Genomic DNA, 21,930 nt, shown 5'->3' with positions numbered 1-21,930 from the left:
ACAGAGTTTTGATAGCCCAAAACAATGGAAAAATAGTAAGAAAGAAAGTAGAGAAAACAAGCAAATAGGTAGAGCCTTATACCTCTTGAAGAGAAGAAGCAATTCCAAGCAACAACACAAGCAAACAACACCCTCTAGAGCTCAAACCAAGCTCAAAAGTACCTCAACTCAAAGGTTAAGAGATTTGGTTAAGGGTGTATATGCAAAGGTTGAAGAATTGTAGGCAAAAGTGTAGAGATTTGGTAGAGAGAGAGGAAAATTTTTAAGCACAAAATTTTCTAACCTTCAAAACAATATGGGAGGTCTTCTATATATAGAGAACCAAGTAATTCCCTAAAAAATATCCAGCCCTATACGTGGGTGAAGATGCATGCATTTGTGCAAACAGCTTGCACAACTGACATATAATATCTGCAAAACACACTGGTGGTTGGCAGCCCAAAAGTGATGGCTGACAGCCTCTAGGGATGGCCGCCAGGCCACCAGAGGTTGCAGGCTAGAAAGACCAAGGTATGGTCCAGAAATGAGGCAAAAATGGTGTAGGGTTTGAAAGGCTCAAAGTTGTGCGATTTTGCTGAGGACTTCGAGCACTTGGCGAGCAAATAAACTTATCATCGGGTGTGCATGCGAGGACGTCTAAGTTGTAAGAGCCATAAAAAATGGGGTGTCTATAGGCCCTGATCTAAGGGCGGGACGAGCTCCGAAATTGGGATTGACTATGGAGCAAACCAGGGAATGACTGGATAGAACAAAGGTTGTAGTGAAGAATTTAGTAAAGGAAGGCCGCTGAAAATTTAGGTTCAGGCCTTCGGAAATGGGATCAATGACTAAGAGTACAACGGACCAGGTGGCCACACCCAGTACAAGTCATACAAACGTGGATGCACCATCTACCTCAAATTGTCCTTGTACACACTTTGTAAGGTTAGAAAGTGGAAAGAGATATTCACATGGTGACAAAATTAGTTCCTTGGTAGAGACGACTCAAAATGAGTTAGATAACGGATGTGGGCTTGATGAGAGCTTAGGGCACATGGATAGCATGGCAAAAATGGGCTTGGTGTTGGAGGCCTATAAAGCCAGCAATGTGAGAACTCAAGGGCAGCCTATTCAATATGTGGAAGGTTTTAAGCCCAGTTATTTTGTTATTGAACCAGCGGAATTGGAGTCACCTCTCACTCAGGCCTATACACATTTAGGAGGTGAGAAGCCCAAATCGATAATTGAAATTGAAGAACTAAGCCCAAATACTAGCCCAAATCGGATATCAGTGGACCCTCTGGTAGAAAAATGCATGGCTCATTTATTTCAAGACCTATCTCTAAAGAGGAAACCAGAGGATGAGATGTCCCAGTCATTTCGACCACTAAAGTTGATAAAAGTGGAGGTTTCTAGGGCTCCGACAATACAGTGTGGGTAGAGTAAGGGAAAATCTCTTTTATTAGCAACCTAACTCGTGGATAGACGTTGGAAGCAAGTTGGGAGGTCTTCGAGCCACAAAGTGTCGATTGACGTGTGTGTTACTAGCTTTGCAGATCACCAAGATGTGTTGATCGAATCATTGCCCATTATTAATCCAATGTTGTGTTCCTCCAAAGAAGATTCCTCGGCTTTTTAAATTTGAAGCCATGTGGCTTACAAACGCTGAATGTGGTAATGTTGTAAGAAGGTCTTAGAGTCAGTGTGTGTATGGCTCTCCAATGTTTCAATTGGTTAAATTGCTCAAAACCTGTCAGCCTAATCTCTCTTCGTGGAGTAGAACTGAGTTCGGTAGTTCTAAAACCCAAATAGCTATTTTAAAAGAGAAGCTTAATTTAGCCCAAGACCAACCTCCCACTGAGGACAATGTGCGAGAGCAACTTAAACTTAAAGTCAACATTGAAGAGCTACTGCAAAGAGAGGAAATTTATGTTCATCATAGGTCTCGCATTAATTGGCTATCTTATGGGGACAAAAATACAACGTTTTTTCATGCTACTTTCACTCAGCGACGCCAAAGGAACCAACTGATGAAATTACAAACTGAGGAGGAAGTATAGCTAGCTATAGAGGATGACATCAATGCTCATTTCCATAGCTATTTCTCGTAGCTATTCACTATAGAGGGCCACAGGGATATGGATGAGGCATTGGTGGGAATTAGCCTAGTAATAACTAAAGAAATGAATTATGCCTTGACTAGATGTGTTTTTGATGTGAAAATCAAGGCCATGGTCTTTCAGATCGGAGCAAATAAGGCACTAGGGCTAGATGGGTACCCTAGCATGTTCTACCAAATATTTTGGGATGAGATTGGCCCTGATATGCAAAGCAACTAAGAGTTTCTTCAAAAGTGGTTTCTTATTGAAGAAGATCAATCAGACAAATTTAGTTCTTATACCCAAAACAAAAGCCCCAGTTAGATCATCTTATTTCAGGCCTATTAGGCTCTTCAATTTCAGTCTCAAGATCATAACCAAAATTTTGGCTAATAAGTTGAAAAGAGTGCTAAGCAATATTATTTTGCCGAATCAATCAGCCTTTGTATCAGTTAGAATGATCCAAGAAAATATCCTCATTGCTCATGAAGCCTTTCATCTTCTCAAGATTCAGAAAAGAGACAGCAATCCAGATATGACAGTGAAACTAGATTTCAACAAGGCATATGACCGAGGACAATGGGATTTTCTCCAAGCGCTGATGTAGAGGACGGGCTTTTGCGATCAATGGATTAGATGGGTTATGGAATGTGTCACTAGTCTCTTTTTTAATTTTTGCAAATGAGGAGAAGCGCACCACTTTCAAACCATTAAGGGGACTTCAACAGAGTGACCTTTTATCTCCTTACCTCTTTATTCTAGTGGTAGATGTCCTCTCAAGGCTTCTACAATAGAGTGTATTGTTAATTCAGTTTTCTAGAATCAAGGTGAGACGCTCATGCCCAAGTCTTTCTCACCTCCTCTTTGCGGATGATGTCCTTCTTTTCTTAAAAGCAGATCTACAACAGTGTCACAATGTTTTACACATATTAAGGATCTATTGTGGGGCTTTGGGCTAGAGGATAAATTTTGAGAAGTTAGGGGTTCAATTTTCAACTTTCGTTAACATGGGCACTCAAGGTCATATTTGTGAGCTGCTAAGAATGCCATCTGTTAGAGACGAGGCAAAATATTTGGGAATCCCTTCTTGTTGTGGGAGATTGCGGTGTGGGACGTATACCTACCTGGTGGAGAGAATGATGGGCAAACTCCAGGGATGGAAATCAAAATTGCTCTCTCAAACATGGCATCAAATCTTGATCAAGGTAGTAGCTTAAGCCATTCTATCATTTGCTATGTCTTGCTTCCTATTCCCAAAGAAGTTGTGTGCATCTATGAATACAATCATTAGCAACTTTTGGTGGAAAGGGGACCCTAGTAGAAAAGGAATGCATTGGACAGCTTGGAATAACATGTCAATTCCTAAACTCCTTTGTGGAATGGGATTTCACGACTTACACACTTTTAACAAAGCTCTTCTTGCACGTTAGGGCTAGAGGCTTATCAAATTTCCCAATTCCTACTGTGCAAGATTTTTGAAGGGTATTTATTATCCTAACACAAGTTTCATGAAGGCATCGTGAGAAAATCGCTCTTCTTGGGCTTAAGCTAGCATCATAGAAGGACGAGAGGTCTTGAGGAAAGCCCTTTGCTAGTAGATAAATAATGGGGCCTCAGTTAATTTCTGGGAGGACAAATGGGTTCCACAGGCGAAAAAATTATGCATTCAATGTAGGAAACCAGTTGGCTGTGTAATTGAGAAAGTTCAGGATGCCATTAATCAAAACTCTAAGTGTTGGGAAATTCCAGCCTTAAAAATAGTGGTGTCATTGTCGGAAATGGAGGAAATTAGCACCATCCCCATATTAGTTTTTAACCGAGAGGACTATCTCACTTGGCATTTTGATTTCAAAGGGCAGTACTCTGTGAAGTCTGGATATCGAGTGGCAATAAGTGAATAACATGCCCAGGTTTCATCTACTCCATCATCTTCTTTCCAAGTCCAAAATAAGGTGTTAATATAAGAATAAGAATATAATAATATACAATTGTATATAATATATTATAGCCTAGACAACAGAATAGGATTCCCTTTTGCTTTCGGCTTGCTTTCGGCGAGCGGCCATCTTTCGGCCCCTTTTCTTATTATATTCAAGTGTATCAATCATAATGTTCCTGTAACAAGCTCCTATATAATGGAGCCTTAATCTTGTTTCAATACACAGAGTTTACATTACAATTCTATTTCAATATTACTCTCTCAATTTGTCTTTCATAAATTGTCTTTCATGGTATCAGAGCACAGGTATTTTTCCTAAGTCTCTGCATCACATTTTTCTTGGCAGATTGCTGCATACCTCTCCCTTACCTAAAACACAGATTGGACCATACCCCCACCTTCGTCTCTCCACGACGAAGCCAACGCCACGAGATTCAGCCTCATCTGACGTCTCACGCGCCACCACGCGCCGCCAGAACATTCGGCCACGCGCTTGACCGTTCCAGACGCGCTCTACGCGCTTCCTACACTGTCCTGTGCTATCGTGCGCCGCGGCCTCATCTGCTAACGTGAGCCGCGTGTTTCTGACGTCAGCTGACGTCAGCCCTGACTGCTTCCGTGCGCCGTGTGTCTTCACCTGCTAACGTGCGCCGCGCCACTCTCTGCTAACGTGCGCCGCGCCATCCTGTTTGACCAGCAGCGTTGACTTCTCCATTTTCAGCCTTTCTGGTCATATTTTTGGTCCGTTCACTCCTTTTCTGACTAATTTTGACCATCTGAATTCACTGGTACTCTCGGTTTTTTGCGATTCTCCCTCATTTGTGCTATTTTTTGCTCATGGATCGCTTGGACTCCTCTACCCAACCTATTTCTGTTATTCTTGACGGGACTAATTATGTCTTATGGGCACAAGCTATGTCTGGCTTCCTCAAAGGAAAGAAACTTTGGCGCATCATCACTGGGGATGTATGCAAACCCGTTCAAGGGACCACAGATTCCGCTACCACGGACTCCGCTGCCAAATATGTCGATCGACTGGAAGATTGGGATAGTAAAAACTATCAGATCATCACTTGGTTTCGCAATACTTCTATTACATCTATCAGCCTTCAGTTTGGTCGGTTCCAACTTGACTCTGCTTCCTCTCCTGCCAAAGCAATCTGGGAATTTTTACAAGAACGCTATCAAACTACTAGCCTTGCTCACCAATATCAGCTTCTGAGTCATCTTCACGGTATGCGTCAAGAAACAACTCAAACCATTAATGATTTTCTCTCCCAAATGTATTATGCTTGGGATCAGCTCGCTCTTTCTGAACCTCCGTGGGATTGTACTAAGGATGCTACCTTGTTTACTGCCTACCGTGACCAACAGCGCTTAGTTCAGTTTCTCATGGCTCTCACTCCCCGATTTGAGCCAGTCCGCGCATCTCTCCTTCATCGCACTCCTTTACCCACTCTTGAGCAAGCAATTTCTGAACTCTTGTCCGAGGAAACCAGATTTGGTACTCTCCATCCACACCCTGTGGACTCTGTTCTTGCCACTCCCCAGATTCGAAGTTCTCCTTCCTCACCATCACCACAGAGGTCCAATGCCTGCAATTACTGTCACAACCGTCATCTTCCGTCGACTCATCTTCTGGTTAATTGTCCAGTTCGTCTTTGTCGGTTTTGCAACAAGACCGGCCCTGGTCATCTCCAACAAGATTGCTTCCGCAATCCAGCCCGTGTCTCTCGCAATAGTCCTTCCACCGGGAATTTTTCTCGCAGCCACTCTCACCGTTCTGGGACTCCGTTCAAACCAATGCCTGCCCAACGAACTGCTGCTGCTGCCTCAGAGGATTTACCTTCCTCGGTCCCTATGGACCCTTCCACTCCAGTCTTCTCTCAAACTGATGTCGCAGCCATGTTTCAACATTTTTTGCAGAATTCCGGTACTCCTCCATCTACTGCTTTATCTGTCACCGCAGGTAACACTTCTTGGCACTTTGACTCTGCTTGTTGTAATCACATGACGTTTGACCCTACTATTTTTACTCCTCTTTCTTCTACTCCTCTTGTTCCTTCTATCCATACTGCTGATGGGTCTCTTCTGTCTGTAAGTCATGTTAGTTCTGTTTCAACCTCTCACTTATCTTTATCCCATGTCTATCTTATGCCTGCTCTTACTTTAAATCTTATCTCCATTAGTCAATTATGTGAGCATGGTCTAACTGTTACCTTTTCCCGTACTGGTTGTTTGGTGCAGGACCCTCGGACGGGGCAAACTCTTGGGATCGGCCGTAAGCATGGACGTCTCTACGAACTCATCCATCTTCATGTTCCAGATTCCTCTCAAATCACAGCTCCTACCACTGCTACCACTGCTACCACTGCTCCTCCATTATCTCCTTTTCAGCTTTGGCATTGTCGTTTAGGCCATCTTTCTGTTGGTCGTTTAAAATCTCTAATTTCCAGTGGTCAGTTAGGTCCTGTAAGTTCTGATGTTTTAGATTGTGTGTCCTGTCAACTTGCCAAACAACCTGCTTTGTCGTTTAATAAAAGTGACTCTGTTTCTCTTGCACCATTTGATCTCATTCATTCTGATATTTGGGGACCTTCTCCTACTCCTACTATGGGAGGTGCACGCTATTTTGTTGTTTTTATTGATGATTTTTCCCGTTTCACCTGGTTGTTTCTTATGAAAAATCGCTCTGAGCTCAAACAACTTTATTACAATTTTGCTACAATGGTTAAAACACAATTTTCTAAAACTATTAAGCTTTTTCGCTCTGACAATGCCATGGAATATAAAGATTTTGACTTTCTTTCCTTTCTTCAGAGTCATGGTACTCAACCTCATCGTTCCTGTCCCGGTACGTCCCAACAAAATGGGCGTGCTGAACGGAAACATCGACATATTCTTGACACTACTCGAGCTCTCCTTTTGTCTTCCTCTTGTCCGGAACATTTTTGGGGAGAGGCAGCTCTCACTGCTGCTTATACTATCAACTGTATCCCTACACCTGTCATTCATAATCACACTCCTTATGAACGTCTGCATGGCACCCGTCCCCCTTACACCAACCTTAGGGTCTTTGGATCTGCCTGTTTTGTTCTTCTTCAACCTCATGAACGTACCAAACTTGAACCACGTTCTCGCCTTTGTTGCTTCTTAGGCTATGGTATTGAACACAAGGGGTATCGTTGTTGGGATCCTCTCTCCCAGCGACTCCGTATCTCTCGTCATGTCATCTTTTGGGAACACAAAATGTTTTCCTCTCTCTCTCTCTCTTCCGTTTGTCCGTTCCCTCACCCTCTCTGTTTTTTACTGACCCTTCCATGGATCTGTTCTCGGATGAGCTTCCTTCATCGCCCTTGCCGGCCTCTCTCGAGTCCTCTGATGAGCTTCCTCCAACACCTCTTGAGACTGCCTTGCCTTCTGGTCTGTCCCATGCACCTGCTCCCTCTGATGGTCCTGCTCTTGCTCCCTCGGGGTCCTCCCCTCCTGGTGAGTCTCTCCCTCTGGCTCCTCCTACCTCTACTCGACCACACCGGGTAATACAACCTTCCACTCGTCTTCGTGACTTTATTGTTGGTTCTACTGCTTTTTCTACTTATGAACCGACCTCCTATCGTGAGGCTCGCTCTAATCCTCTTTGGCAGCAAGCTATGACTGATGAATTGCAGGCTTTAGACAAAACCCACACTTGGGACATTGTTGATCTTCCTCCTAGCAAGACTGCTATTGGTTGCAAATGGGTCTACAAAATCAAAACTTGCTCTGATGGTACTATTGAGCGCTACAAAGCCCGCCTTGTTGCAAAAGGCTTCAACCAAGAATATGGTATTGACTATGAGGAGACCTTTGCTCCTGTTGCTCGTCTCACCTCTGTTCGCAGCCTGATTGCGGTTGCTACCGCCCGACACTGGGATCTTTATTAGATGGACGTGAAAAATGCTTTCCTTAATGGTGTTCTTCTTGAGGAAGTCTACATGCAACCTCCCCCTGGGTCTTCTTATCCACCTCATAAAGTTTGCAAACTTCAGCGTGCTCTATATGGTCTCAAACAAGCTCCGCGCGCTTGGTTTGCCAAGTTCAGTTCTACTATTCATGACTGTGGTTTCACCTCCAGTTCTTATGATACTGCTCTTTTTATCCGGAAAACTGCTCAAGGGACCACCTTGCTTCTCCTTTATGTGGATGATATGATTATCACCGGTGACGATCTTGATGGTATTGTATGCCTTAAACAGTTTCTTAGCCGTCATTTCGAGATGAAAGACCTTGGTCCTCTCAGCTATTTCTTGGGTCTTGAAATCTTCCATGATTCCACGGGGTCTTTTCTCTCTCAGGCTAAGTATACCTCTGATCTTCTCACCCGCGCTGGTCTTACGGATTGCAAGACTGCCTCCACTCCCCTGGAGCCTCAGAGTCGTCTTACACCTCTTGATGGCACTCTTCTATCTGATGCTACCCTATATCGACAGCTGGTTGGCAGCCTTGTCTATCTCACTGTTACTCGTCCTGATATTGCCTATGCTGTTCATATTGTCAGCCAGTTTATGTCCGCTCCTCGTACCCCTCATTATGCTGCATTAGTTCGTATCCTTCGTTATCTCAAAGGTACCTTGTTTCATGGACTTCATTATTCCGCCCGCTCCTCTCTCCAGCTTCGTGCCTTTTCTGATGCTGATTGGGCTGGGGATCCTACTGACCGGCGGTCTACTACCGGGTTCTGCTTTTTCTTGGGTGATTCTCTTATTTCGTGGCGCAGCAAGAAACAATCTCTTACTGCTCGCTCCAGTACTGAGGCTGAATATCGTGCTCTTGCTGATACTACTCAGGAACTTCTCTGGCTTCGTTGGCTTCTTGCTGACATAGGTATTTCCCCCTCTGGCGCTACTGCCCTCTTTTGTGACAATCAAAGTGCTCTTCAAATTGCTCACAATGATGTTTTTCATGATCGCACCAAGCACATTGAGATTGACTGTCATTTTATTCGTCAACACGTCACTCATGGTACTATCCATCTCCATCCAATCTCCTCTGCTGATCAACCTGCTGATATCTTCACTAAAGCCCATTCTCCTGGCCGCTTCGTTGAACTTGTCTCCAAACTCCAGTTGGTTGATGTTTGTCCTCCTTGAGTTTGAGGGGGGCTGTTAATATAAGAATAAGAATATAATAATATACAATTGTATATAATATATTATAGCCTAGACAACAGAATAGGATTCCCTTTTGCTTTCGGCTTGCTTTCGGCGAGCGGCCATCTTTCGGCCCCTTTTCTTATTATATTCAAGTGTATCAATCATAATGTTCCTGTAACAAGCTCCTATATAATGGAGCCTTAATCTTGTTTCAATACACAGAGTTTACATTACAATTCTATTTCAATATTACTCTCGCAATTTGTCTTTCATAAATTGTCTTTCATAAGGCATGGAAGATGCTGTGGAACCTGCATATCTTACCCAAACTCAAACATTTCTGGTGGCAAGTTTGCAATAACCTCTTGGCAATAAAGCATAATCTCAGGCTGCGAAGGTGTAGTAAAGATGGTGTTTGCCCTATTTGCCATGTTGATTCTAAGACAGTGGAGTATCTACTCTTTGGGTGTCCATGGACTCAAGCAGTTTGGTTTAGGTGTGTGGGTCTGAGACTCAATACAAGGGACATAACATCTGCAACCTAGTGGACATGTGACTTTCTTCTTGGAGATCACAACAGATTTGAGCTTTTGGCTTGTTTCAGTTGAATTGTTTGTGTTGCTTGGCATATCTGGAAGGAAAGGAACAATGCCGTTTCAATTATATTCTAGTAGACCCTATTTCAATTGTCTTAAGGGCTAACCATAACTGTGCAGAGTTTGAGGAGTTTAGCAACAAACAACTCCCCCAGGCTTCTCCATTTCCCCTCCAATCACCTCTTGAGCTCAAATGGACTCCATCTTCACAAGGCAAACTCAAAAGCAAATTGTGATGTTGTTTTTTAGCCTAATTCCCCCTTAGCAGCTATTGCAGTATTGCTACGGGACTGGCAGGGCTCTTTGGTTAAAGGTTTTGTTCGCAAGGTGAATACCTCATCAGCTTTACAAGGAGAAGCGCTTGCTATCTGCTGGGCTTGTCTCATGATCCATGAACTCAACCTCTCCCAAGTGGAGATAGCTGGGGACAACAGATTAGCAATTATGCTAAGTGTTTCAGAGAACGACCCTTCTTGGGATTGTGCTATAATTTTCCATGATATTCATGAGTTAGCGGCCAGTCACGGGTTGTCTTTTTGCTGGTATCCTAGACAAGCTAATGGGGTAGCTCATTGGACAACAAGAACAGCCCTTAGGGACCTTTTACCAGCCAATTGGGCTGTTAACCCTCCTGTAGCCTTGCAGAGGGCTTTATCTGTTGTTTCTTATTGAATTTTCTGCTCTGTTCAAAAAAAATAAAATACTTCTTATGCTTTAATTATGACTTCACAGTAAAATAGTATTGGTTATTATTTTTAAAATCAACACTCGGTATTGATTATGGGACGAAGTGATATTATATATGCAGTCCAGGCCCATTTATGTAGAAGGTGTGTATATCTAAATGGTATGCATTACAGATTTAGATAATAAGATTGCAAGTTAGCAGTTACAAAATTGCTCTTGAGGGTATTTTCGAAAATCAAATTTCTGTGACATTCATGCCAAGTTAAGCCTTCACATATAATAGTATACAAGCCTACGCAATAATATATATAGATATATATTGGACAAAGATAGCTGTTTGTATATTCGTAATTAAAATTGCAATGCAGGTCTAATTTGCACTCTCAACTTTCTTAAGAAGTTGATGTCTAATATAAGTCTCATAAAATTAGTCTAAAAAACTATTTTTTTTTTTATTTGCACATCAATTAGATTGTTTGGATTGTTTTGGAAGTTGCAGATTTGCCTTGCATCAAGTAAAGATTGTAACAAATAACAATTAAATTTCCACTCCTATCCACTCTAGGATGAAAAAGTTTAACAAAACATAAATTAATCATAAAGTGAAATACAATTCTTTCATATGAGATGAGTCCTATATTTATGTTAAAGAATTGTGTCTGATTGTATGATCAAATTTTATATTCCAATAGCAACTACACTTGATATATTGAATTTAATTGAGCACCAAAGGTTTACAGAGCTTGGTCTATTTATTTTTTGCCCATACTTTAACCAAAGCAGAATGACAAGTTTGTGGCTAATTAAAAATAGAATTACAAATTTGTGACTATCTCATGTACACAAAAGTAAAAAAAAACAAAAAAGAGAAAGCTTTATAGGCCTTTGACATTGCAGAAGTCGTTTGCACAATTGTCCACGTAGTTATCCATTTCATCAATATTTGCCACATTCAAGACACATTTTTTAAGTCATCGTTGAAATATAGTGTAAGGACAAGTATAACGCAGCGGGTAAAAATATCAGATCATACCTTAAGTGATAGAACCTGAAGCGAAGAATCTTATAGGTAAATCACGTGCTTCAAAAATGCGAACAATGAACTCTTAGCAGTGGAGTGATACCACAATATGAGTATCACCCACACAAGTCACAGTGCAAAGGTTGGATCGTTCTCATAATGGGAGAGAGTTAGAGAGAGAGTATATAAAAAATGTTATGGGTGAAAACCACATAACGTATTTGATATCAATATATTATTCAAATATATAATCAGATATATAACCATATATATCAATCTATCCATATCAGTTGATATGATAGATATAGATATCAAGAGTGGGTTATCTAAATAGGTTTTGAATTCAAATTCAAAACTTACATGGATAAGATTCAAAAGGGTCAAAGGTCATGCCACATGGGCGCCCAATTTCTAACATCTCCCACTCGCACATGAGTTGGTATGACACAGCCACATCTTTATCTCAATCTCTCCAAATATTAAACAATCACATACTAGCCAATGAACCGTGCGACCGTTGAGAAACACTTGCATGTGGGAGCTCTATACTAGAAACTCAAAATGATCCATCATAGAGACATCAACCCAAAAAGAATAGAAATAGTGTCTCTCATATACCCCAGACCCATCTAATTACACTGGTCCAAAAAACATCTCTAATCCCTCAAAAGAACATGTTCGACCCTCTCAATTCTTGCAATATATTCACACTCAATCTGCCTCTTATTCAGAGTGATGTGAGTTGCCGGCAATGAATATACAATAGTGGTGTAATACTAGATGATCTTCCCTTTGCCCTCATGCCATTTAGTTTAGGATTGACCGCTTTCCTAGTGATGTCCCTTAAGGCTGAATCATACATGACCGCAGACAACATACCAATGTAGCAGAACATCAACCCCTTACCTTATGACATAGTCAAAAGTCACAAAAGGGTACATAAATGAAAGTCATATCAATAATGACATGAAAGACTCACATGGTGAGGAAACAGGGATCCATTCTCTCACCTCATTACTCGGTCGCCAAGCACATATAGTATGAATACATGTTACGATGGAGTAACTCTTCCAAAAGAGTGACGTCATACTTGATACACCGTACAGATCTTAGTCTAGTCGCTTTTTAGCGCCTAACCCGAATTCTTTTTTTGCTCGCCTTCCAGGCGCCAAATGAGATCTAGCATCTGGCTAATCATAACAAGCACAACATGGAAAGTGGGTACTAACATCCATGTTTGGTCCTTAACACGACCTCATCTTGGTTTTAACCAAGGCAACATACATAGTGGATAATTTAAGCCTCTCTTGGCTCCAAATAAAAATAAACCACTAGTCTTATCCTTGCTTGCTCCCAAGTGCCAAGGGCGATTGCTCATGTGAGTGATCCAATCTTGCCTGCTGACATCATTATCTGCTAATCATTATGACACAAACCATAATAGTGTCAACATCCCATCATCTCACAACAAATAAGTGATCGATTTTAAAAAATACGACCACAGTCTGCGCAATTCTAGATTCCAAGCATAAACCTTATTAGCACCTCTTGCAATAAGCATATACAACATAATCCTCCATGTGCGCCTCACATAAAGTGGTTCAAGATCACTACCTCTTGTGCAATTACCTCTCTAAAGATATTTTGGTGACCAATCTGCGTTCATTCAAGATGCGCCAACTAGCGTAGAGAATCTTACAAGGAGCAAATTAATATACTACTAGTAAAGCATTCTATCCATAGTCTAATGAGCAAGGTCAATGTCTAAACTACTCAGTTGACCATTTACCAAAGATAACACTTATCATGCCGAATATGCCCACATAGCGTACTTTAGGCTCCCATAACAAAAAAGATCAAGGAATATAGGTCATCTATTTCTCCCAAAGACAATCCGAGGATTCACTCAATAGCTAAGGCTCTGGCTTTTACTGATAGGTAAGTCAATGGGTTTGCAATTTTGCAGCTAGAATCATTCTAGGATATTTCATATGTAAGTCATCGAAGACAAATCGGGAATTCTCCCAAAACAATCCCTAAGGATCGTACATCCGAGCATATAAATTACATCACCCATGTCTATCATATCTAAAACAGAGGACCGCCCACCCTAGGTGGCGACAACCTTATAAATTCTTGGCTCATAATGACTAAGTAAGGAAAAACTTCTTTTGGACCATTGATCATGCCTCAGTGGTCTTCATCGATCATCGTTGGCCTATCATGGCTCGACAAAATCTAAGAACCACTATTTGGATAACTGTTTTAGGTTGTAAAAGATTTGTTAGAACTAGCAACCTTTTTGCGCTCTAAACTTTTCACCATAAAAGCAGAAGGTAAATCCCTACGGATCTACTTATCCAATTCTCCAACGAGAAGTTGGGTCACAACGTCCACAAATCAATGTTCCGAACTTATGTTAATCATAGCCTAAGTCGAAAGAACCTTACTCCCCAAGAGGAAGTCTTCTCATGATCTACACTTTTCTCAATGGTGCGACTTTTCGGTATCTAGCGGGCCTTATGCCTTAACAATGACTATCCAAATTGCGCATAACTTTAGAACAGTTTTGCGTCATAATGGAAAGTCAACCAAATTATAGAAATGGTTAATCCTCAAAGACTTTGTCTTAAACTACGCAATGTTGATCCACTTTCTAAAAATAGGGGACTAGAGCCTTTGGCATTATCTCAGGCTCTTTATCATCTTGCGAAGTAATCATGAATGTTTTCCTCTCAATCACCCAGTGATGACGTGGAAAATTTTCACATTCGCTACCACGCAACTAAGAATATAGAGTATTCTTCTCTAATGGAGTAATCCATTAGTAGGTACATTGCTCCCATTGTCCTTAGGATATTGGAAATTTCTTTCCATTCTCAACTAGGCTACATAAAGCGCTATACTTAGAATTCTCTATCTTATAGAGTTCCAAAACTCTATTCACGTCACCTTTACTAAGAAAACTTTACGTGACTTAGTTACACTACCACAAAGCTGCTGACTCGGAGGGTTTACATGACAGCATACAATAATGCGCCATGTGACCTTATGTATCTACAAGACAGCATACAATAATGCGCCATAGAACCCTAGGTCTTAACTTTGCAACCTTATGAGAAGTAAAAATAAAGATAAGCTGCTTAACGGTTACAGATCGCCCATAAATGGCTCTCCGCTAACCCATTACTCAAATGGAGTGTAAAATCTGATATGGAGGGCATTTAGTTAGGGATATAGGCAACAAACTAAAGTGCAATTCCCAATTGGGAAACATTTTTCGCCATCATCCACCTAACATTAACAATACTTAATTCTTTATCTTTAATACACCATTGTGTTGTTGAGTACTAGGAATAATCAATTTTCTAAGCATCCATTTCTCTTCACATAGCTTTCTAAAAAATAACTCAAATAGATACTCGCCACCTTGGTCAAAACTAAAAGCATGAAAGCTGTTATCTGATTGATCTCGACCTCACATGTACAATATCAAAAATTATCTCAAAACTTTCGACTTATGGGAGATCAAATAGTCTTGACTAAGATACGTATTGTAATCTATAAATGTGTCAAGATTGAGGCTTAGCTATCATACCCTTACACATATCCAGTCACAAATATCATAGTGGACTAAATACGCCAATACAAATGACCTTCTACGGCTTTCTTACTTGTGCGCAACCATTGTGAACAAAGTTACACATTCATATAAGAGCAGGATGTCACAAACGAGTGGGCCCAAGAGGGCCTACTCAAACCATCCATGTCATTTTCCCATTAATGTGATTAAGTATAACAAACCACCAGTTTATGTCCAATGTCATAAACTAATTCCAATCATCCTAATGTGTGAGTTCTCGAAGACAAGTTTTAAAGGTTTAGGCCCAACTAGGTAATGACTCACAACTAATTCATATTCACTAGATCATAAATGGATGTCATGGAGATATCAAGTGCGCCTAAGTCGCAAATTTAACTAGTAAGTGCTAATCCCCTGCACCTTCAAGTTAATTTTATTCTCCATACACTTTAATGTATCTAGTTGATAGATGACGATACTTCTCTTGTCATTTCAATTTCTCGCTTCATAGTTACTTGCAATTAATTCTACTATCCACAAGAAGGAGAGAATAAGCTATTAATCTACGACAGCTCCTGAAGTAACTTAAGTGCGAATTATGCTAAAGAGTCTAATTCAACACAATGCTCTCACAAGCGATGTGTCAAATTCTTAGAGTCATTATAACCTCGTCGGCCTTGACCTTTTCATTACTATGTTGCAACGTTTGCGCTTAGTGGTAAATTTAAAAAAAAAAACATTAGCCTAGCTAAGGAGTTATACAAAGAAGCACCTCCTCATATCTCACACTTAACTGTGGAAACAGTAAGTGTCCAGACTTAGACAAGTTGGCAATGCTAATAGATTTTGCAGCCACTTGGCGCTAATCTCTTCACTTAGTGTTAATAGATTTTTCTGCTACTAAGCGCTAATCTTTTAACTTCAAGTGATACTTTAATGCACACTATTATAGTGCATGAAATTTTACTCCATCCACTCCTAACAGTTGGATAAAGAGCAAAACACTGCTCATTCTGGCTACTCATCTTACACTTAATGACTAATTCATTTAAGCTCGCATTTCTTGGATGACGTGACTCTTGAATGTTACTTCATCCAATGATGCAACATCATTACAAGTCAAATTACAAAGTCAATCCGCGCAGCTCAATAGTCAAGATCATATACAGATCTATTGAGGGCTTACTAATTTCATAACTCCAAAACTCGCCAACCAAAACTACGTAGCGTGCCGCTAACCATAGCGCACACATTAGTTTTTATTGTGCCAAACAAGGCAACAAAAGCACGGCGACTTTGAGTCATGTTTCCTTTAGCTCAATTAAGGTCTGACCTAAAGTCTCCAAGACTTTTGCTCATCTGAAAAATAGGATTACATTGTTCACATTTGAACATCTCTACTAGGTCTAGGTGAACCAAATTAACTTCCATAAGCTAAGGCAATTTAGAGAGAAATTTGCATTGGGATTAATTTGATTAGCATAATATAATTTTGCCCCAAAAATCTAAATTAAATAGTGACAATATTACACAAGTCGTAAGATCGAAAATCCTCCATGCTCGTAATCATCTCTTGCACCACACGTGACAATTATCCAAAATTTAATTTAATTTATGCGCAAAATATTAGTTTTCAGGAGTAAATCTACAAAGATTTCTCTCAAATGAACAACCTCCCACTGACTATGGCATGTCTAAAAGTATGATAAAATATTCTAATTCCATACAATAGCATCTTAATGTAGATTCACAATCAACTCATGCTATGTTATATTTAATAATGGAATTTAAATTAAAAAAAAATTAATCATGCTATTCTAATTACAACATATTAGATACTCTAGGCAAAAAATAACAATGTATTGTGTTTAATATTTAGATTATGCCATAACAGAAAGTATATCACTTCTGAAATTTTCTGGTATTTTCTGGAATTTTAAATAATTAGTAAACACACATAAAATCATAAATAAATATTCCAGAATCTAGGAAAATACAACAATTATACCAGTAAATAGTAAACCATTATAGTAGTCTACTATAAAAATTTCAGACCTAGAAACTTAGTCATGCAACCTTAGAAGCATTTTAAAACAGAAATAATAAATTATTATTTCAGGAAAAATATTTTTTATTTTCATAAAATTTTGAAAATTTTATAGTAGATAAAAATATAATTATGAGTCTAACAGTACCAACCATACTTAAAACAAAGCTATAACGAATTACTTATGACCATTTAACGCAATTCAGAATTAAAAAAAAAAAAACAAACAGACCCTTACACCCAGCTATCAAACTATAGACACCCCATTTTTGACCGTCCTCAAGACTTGGACGTCATCATTTAAACAGTCGATGATCATCCATATTCATGTTCGTTTTGAGTTCCCGGAGGTCTCGGCCGCGCGCCTTGCCTCAAGATCTCTCAATTTGCCTGTTTTGTGCTTGGTTGTGGACCAAGGACTTGTGTTTTTACTTCTGAGGGAAGAGAGTGGCTTGTTGGCCATCCCCTTAACCCATCGGCCAAGGCATGAAGCCATCGGCCAAAAGTGTTGGCCAATCGGCACTTTTTTTGGTCGGTCGGCACTTATGTTGGTCGATCGGCCATATTTTCTGGCCGAGCCCTGTTCATCTGCTTTATGCAGATATTTTATGCCACCTGTCATAGCTGGCATGCACAATTCACATCCTCTATATACGTGTATGGAGGGATTTGATTCAATTGCTTAGCTTGCTCAACAAGCTTAGGAATTGAACTTCTATAAAGAGGGAGCTCCTCCTCCCTTTCCAGAGGTTCAGAAAATTTAGGGTTGAGTGATACATATAGTTTTGTATCTATATCTTCTTGTTTGTTCTTATTTTGTGCTTAAAAGTGTCATTTTGTCTTACTATTGTACACAAACACACACTAGAACACCATCCTCTTGGAGCTGAGGTCCCTTGAGGTTGATTTTAGTGTTCTTGGGCTGGTTTTGATTAGAGAAAGTTGCTGGAGCTTTTGTTCTTGAAGGTGGTTTTCAAGGGTGAGTTCCTCGCTTTTAAACCCCCATTCTTGTTTTAGCTTTTAGACCTACTTGCTTATTGTTTTAAGCTTAACTCTTAACTAATAAAAGTTTTGTTTTTACATGCTTTAAATCTTTGGTTAAGGTCATTTTTTGGTTGGGGGTCATCTCCTCCCTCCAAGGCCTTGTTAGGCCTTGTTTTAGGCCATCCCTTTTGGCCCTTGCTTTAGGTTTTGCATGACCTTTCTACCACTGGTGGAAAGGTGGTTTTAGAGTCCTAAATAGGAGAGGGTCATCCCCTCTCGTTGTTGTTTTGTATGCTTGCATAAGTGGCTTATATTGGTAGCATGTTGGCTTAGCTTGTTTTAGCTTCATTTCAGTATGTATTAGGCTTTGTTTTGCCATGATACAACACTTTTTTTGCTTGGTTTTGTCACTCCATGCATGCCTAATACACTTATAGTGTAAATCACACAAACTAGTCTTATATGCTTCATGTTTGAGCATGTCTTTCTAGCTTATGTTGACTCCATTTCAGTGGATTTTTGGTGTTGTTTTAGCATGCCATGACTCTGTTTTGGGTGGGTTTAGTTGGCTCTTACATGCTTCATGTACTTGTCTTGCAATCCTCTCATTTGCCTTAACATGCATCTTGCGTTTAGACTACCATTCTTGCATGTTTTGGCTCAACTCAAAGAAGCTTTTAGCCTTGTTTTACCATGCTTGAGCTCTGTTTCGTGTTGTTTTGATCATATATGCCATGCTTTGTATAGCCATAAGGCATTCTAGCTTGTTAGCTTTGAGTGTCCAAGTCACTAGCATGCTTTATTTGAACTATTATTATGATTTGGCATCATTTGAAATGTTATTTCAATTCATGTTTCATGCTCATATACTTACACTTATCACTCCTTTAATGCTTTAAAGAGTTGATGTCTTATGCCTCATGAATGGACCATTGTGTATGCCTCCATGCTTAGGTCTTTGGGATGACATCTAAGTGGGTTTTTGGGCTTATTTTGATATGCCATAACTCTGTTTTTCATTGGATAATTCATGCTGTGTTTGGTTTTGATAGGTGTAGTGTAACACCTCTTTGTAGCCTTGCATGCCTCATGCCTTTTGGAGTTGTATTCTAGCTTGTGTTGGCTAGTTTCGAGCATGTTTTTGGTCTTGTCTTGACCTGCCTTGGGACTGTTTTGGATGCCTTTGGCCCTTTGGGGCTTGATTCTTGTGGCCATGGTTTGAGTCCCTTGGCTAGCCTTAAGCTTTGGGCTTTCTTGTATGCTTTGCTTGCTTTGTTTGGTTGGTTTGACACCTTTCCATGCATAATTTTAGAGCTTACAATGTTTGTCACATGTCCATATTTGTCCTCTTTTAAGTGCTTTTGAAAGTTGCCCTCCTATGCCTAGGTGTTGGACCATTTACATGTGCATGTTTGTTTTGCATTTTCATGCTTCCAATTCTTAACTTTGGCCACTGATTTTGGGCATGGCTGGGGTCTGTCCATCTTTAGTGTAAGTCCATTTACCACGTTGCTCAAAGTTGCTACTTTACATCATGCTTACATGCTTGTTGCATGCTTGTCACATTGCATGTTGTCACATGCTTGCGAATTGACATGTTGATGCATGCTCATCCATCTTGCATACTTGTTAGATTACATGTTGTCACATGCTTGTTGTTGGTATTGTTGTCACATATCTATGCTATGCATCTTTACATGTTTAGGTTGTATACCTATTGCATATTATTTGCATTGCACAATATTGTTGCATACTTGTTGCATGCTTAGTTTGCATAGCATCATGTGTGCATTGCCTTGCCTCTTGATCACACATGATAGAGGTTAAGGTCCCTTATGTGTTTTGTGCATTTCATTTGATATTGAATTGCACACTTGACTCTTTTGGCCATCATGCATTAAAATGTGCGATTGATCGTTCGAGGGTCGAAAACTACACTCCTTTGAGTCTTAAACATGATAAGGGGTGTAGTTGCAAACATTGTCTTGTAAATGCATTGCCATACTCTGTTTGTCCTTTGCTGGAGCAAAAGGAGCAGTCTGCAGGAATAGATGGCTGATCGGTTATCTTCAGTGCCAGTCGGCTACAAATGTTTGGCCGATGGCTTCATATTTGGTCGATTACCTGTTTATCTTAGCCGATGACCATGATTTTTGGCCGATGGCCTCCCACAGTGCCCATGGGGTGAATCAGAAGTGTGTTGGGAATTTTCACACTTTGCAGAGGTATAGAGCAGTGCAAACAGAGGCAACATGAGGCATGGCAACGGATTTCCGAGCGAAGCTGACGGAGCATGCATTTGTCCCTCTTCTTGAGGCCTCTTTACTATTTTTTGTAGCTTAATTAATTTGTTAATTATTTAAGTGTTGTAATAATTAGTGGTAGTTAGTTATTCATTTGATTGTGTAATAATTAATTAGCTTGTTAGTTAGTTAATTAGATGGTTTGTATTATTCTTTCGGTCTCTCCCTCTCGAGAGCCAATTGGTGTAATAAGCGTGCGTGTGTATGATGCATGTCTTCCAACCCCCATTTCTTTCTCCTTTTTACTTAACCGCTTACGATGGTTAGTTTTAGGGCATATTTCATTTAGCATACCTTATGCTCGCATGTTTGCATCCATCCATTTGTATTGCATGCACCAGGCTCGACGCATCATACTAACTGCATTGTATTTCAATCCCTACTTGAATATATATATCGAATTGTCGCATCTCATATGCTATCTTAGAATAACCGAGCCTATTCTAGTTGCATTTTGCCCGTGTTGCATTACCCATCTTGACATGAATTAGCATCATGCATTGATTACTAACTAGTTCTTTGTTTTGGCTCGGAGTACACTGTGAGTGTTTATGCTTTAGCATCTTGCATGTGTGTGAGTGTTAACATGACAGCATGCTTGCCATGAGGCTAATTGCTTATGTGATATAACTTCCTGAATGCTGGTGGGTGAAGGTTGGATTACCTGAAATTGGAACGATTCATTGAAATCCGTGTTTTAGCCTACTTGCGAGTAGCAAACTTCAAACCATTTCCAAACAAACGGATATGCGATGCTTTGTTCCAAATTAGGCGATCTAGTCAATACTCGTGTGTTGTGCACATCACATAGTAATTCTAGCTAATTAACCAGAATAAGAACGCATGTGTTTTCAAAAACAAGATATCATGCTTAGTACAGGCCGATCTTTGATCGGGCGAGCGGGGGTGCTCATTACATGATCTTCCCCTCTCGTACCCAAGTTCCCGAGTCGAGGAAACTTTGGTGATGATGGACACGTGGCCTTAGGCACGAGTCAGGGTTTCCTAAATTCCCCCAAAATAAAATATTTAAGTGGCAACTCTGTGCCTGGCAAAGCAGTCCATGTTTGACACTTCTTTCTTAAAAATCAGTTTTCCAAAACGATTTGCCGGATTTGGACTCTTTGGTGATTTATCGGTCTTGCATCGCACTTTGTGAGATTAGATTCAGAACCGTGACATTGAGTCCGAACTGTAGTAGCTAGAGAACAAAACCAGATTTTCTCGGGAGTTCTCCGGGAGGTCTACACAAACCAACCAAGTCGGCGCAGAAAACGGCGCGGCTCAGCTCGTCGAGCAGCTCAGCGCGTGGCAGCGTACGTGGCGCGGTTCAAATCGGCGCGGCTAACGTGCGCGTGAAAGGGTGTAAGTCGCACCTATGGAAGACGCAAACAGCGCGTGGGAAGCGCGCTTGGCGCGTGGCAGCGCGTGCCCGCCACTAACGGCGTCATCTGGCACGTGCGGCTCACATGCCGCCTTTCGGGGTTTTTTCTGATCTAATTTTGGTACTTTCGGACTCCATTTTCCAAATTAAAAACATTTTTGGTCTCTTAAAAGACA

General features: G+C 40.5%; 1 protein-coding gene and 1 long non-coding RNA gene across 2 annotated transcripts; both read left to right on the top strand.

Moving 5' to 3' along the window:
* Positions 1-1,346: 1,346 nt before the first annotated feature.
* LOC145813398 (uncharacterized) lies at positions 1,347-10,463 on the top strand. The gene is made up of 2 exons (XR_014356412.1): positions 1,347-4,030; positions 9,440-10,463. It is a non-coding gene; the product is annotated as an uncharacterized LOC145813398 (long non-coding RNA).
* Positions 4,247-6,579, top strand: LOC145813397 (uncharacterized). The gene is made up of 2 exons (XM_082908718.1): positions 4,247-5,986; positions 6,265-6,579. Exons 1-2 carry the CDS (start codon positions 4,855-4,857, stop codon positions 6,300-6,302), a joined length of 1,170 nt encoding a protein of 389 aa, XP_082764844.1. The 5' UTR covers positions 4,247-4,854; the 3' UTR covers positions 6,303-6,579.
* Positions 10,464-21,930: the final 11,467 nt, after the last annotated feature.

The sequence above is a fragment of the Camellia sinensis genome, chromosome 15, assembly GCF_055761805.1.
Source record: "Camellia sinensis isolate YWXY chromosome 15, ASM5576180v1, whole genome shotgun sequence".
Classification (NCBI taxonomy): Eukaryota; Viridiplantae; Streptophyta; class Magnoliopsida; order Ericales; family Theaceae; genus Camellia; species Camellia sinensis.
Note: the sequence above shows the minus strand (reverse complement) of the source record. Positions and strands in the feature narration are given on the sequence as shown.

Coding starts and splice junctions, on each gene's coding strand:
- LOC145813397 (XM_082908718.1), top strand. CDS start 4,855: ATGGATCGCTTGGACTCCTCTACCCAACCTATTTCTGTTATTCTTGAC. Junction 5,987..6,264: donor TGCTTTATCTGTCACCGCAG/GTAACACTTCTT, acceptor TGTTTGGTGCAG/GACCCTCGGACGGGGCAAAC.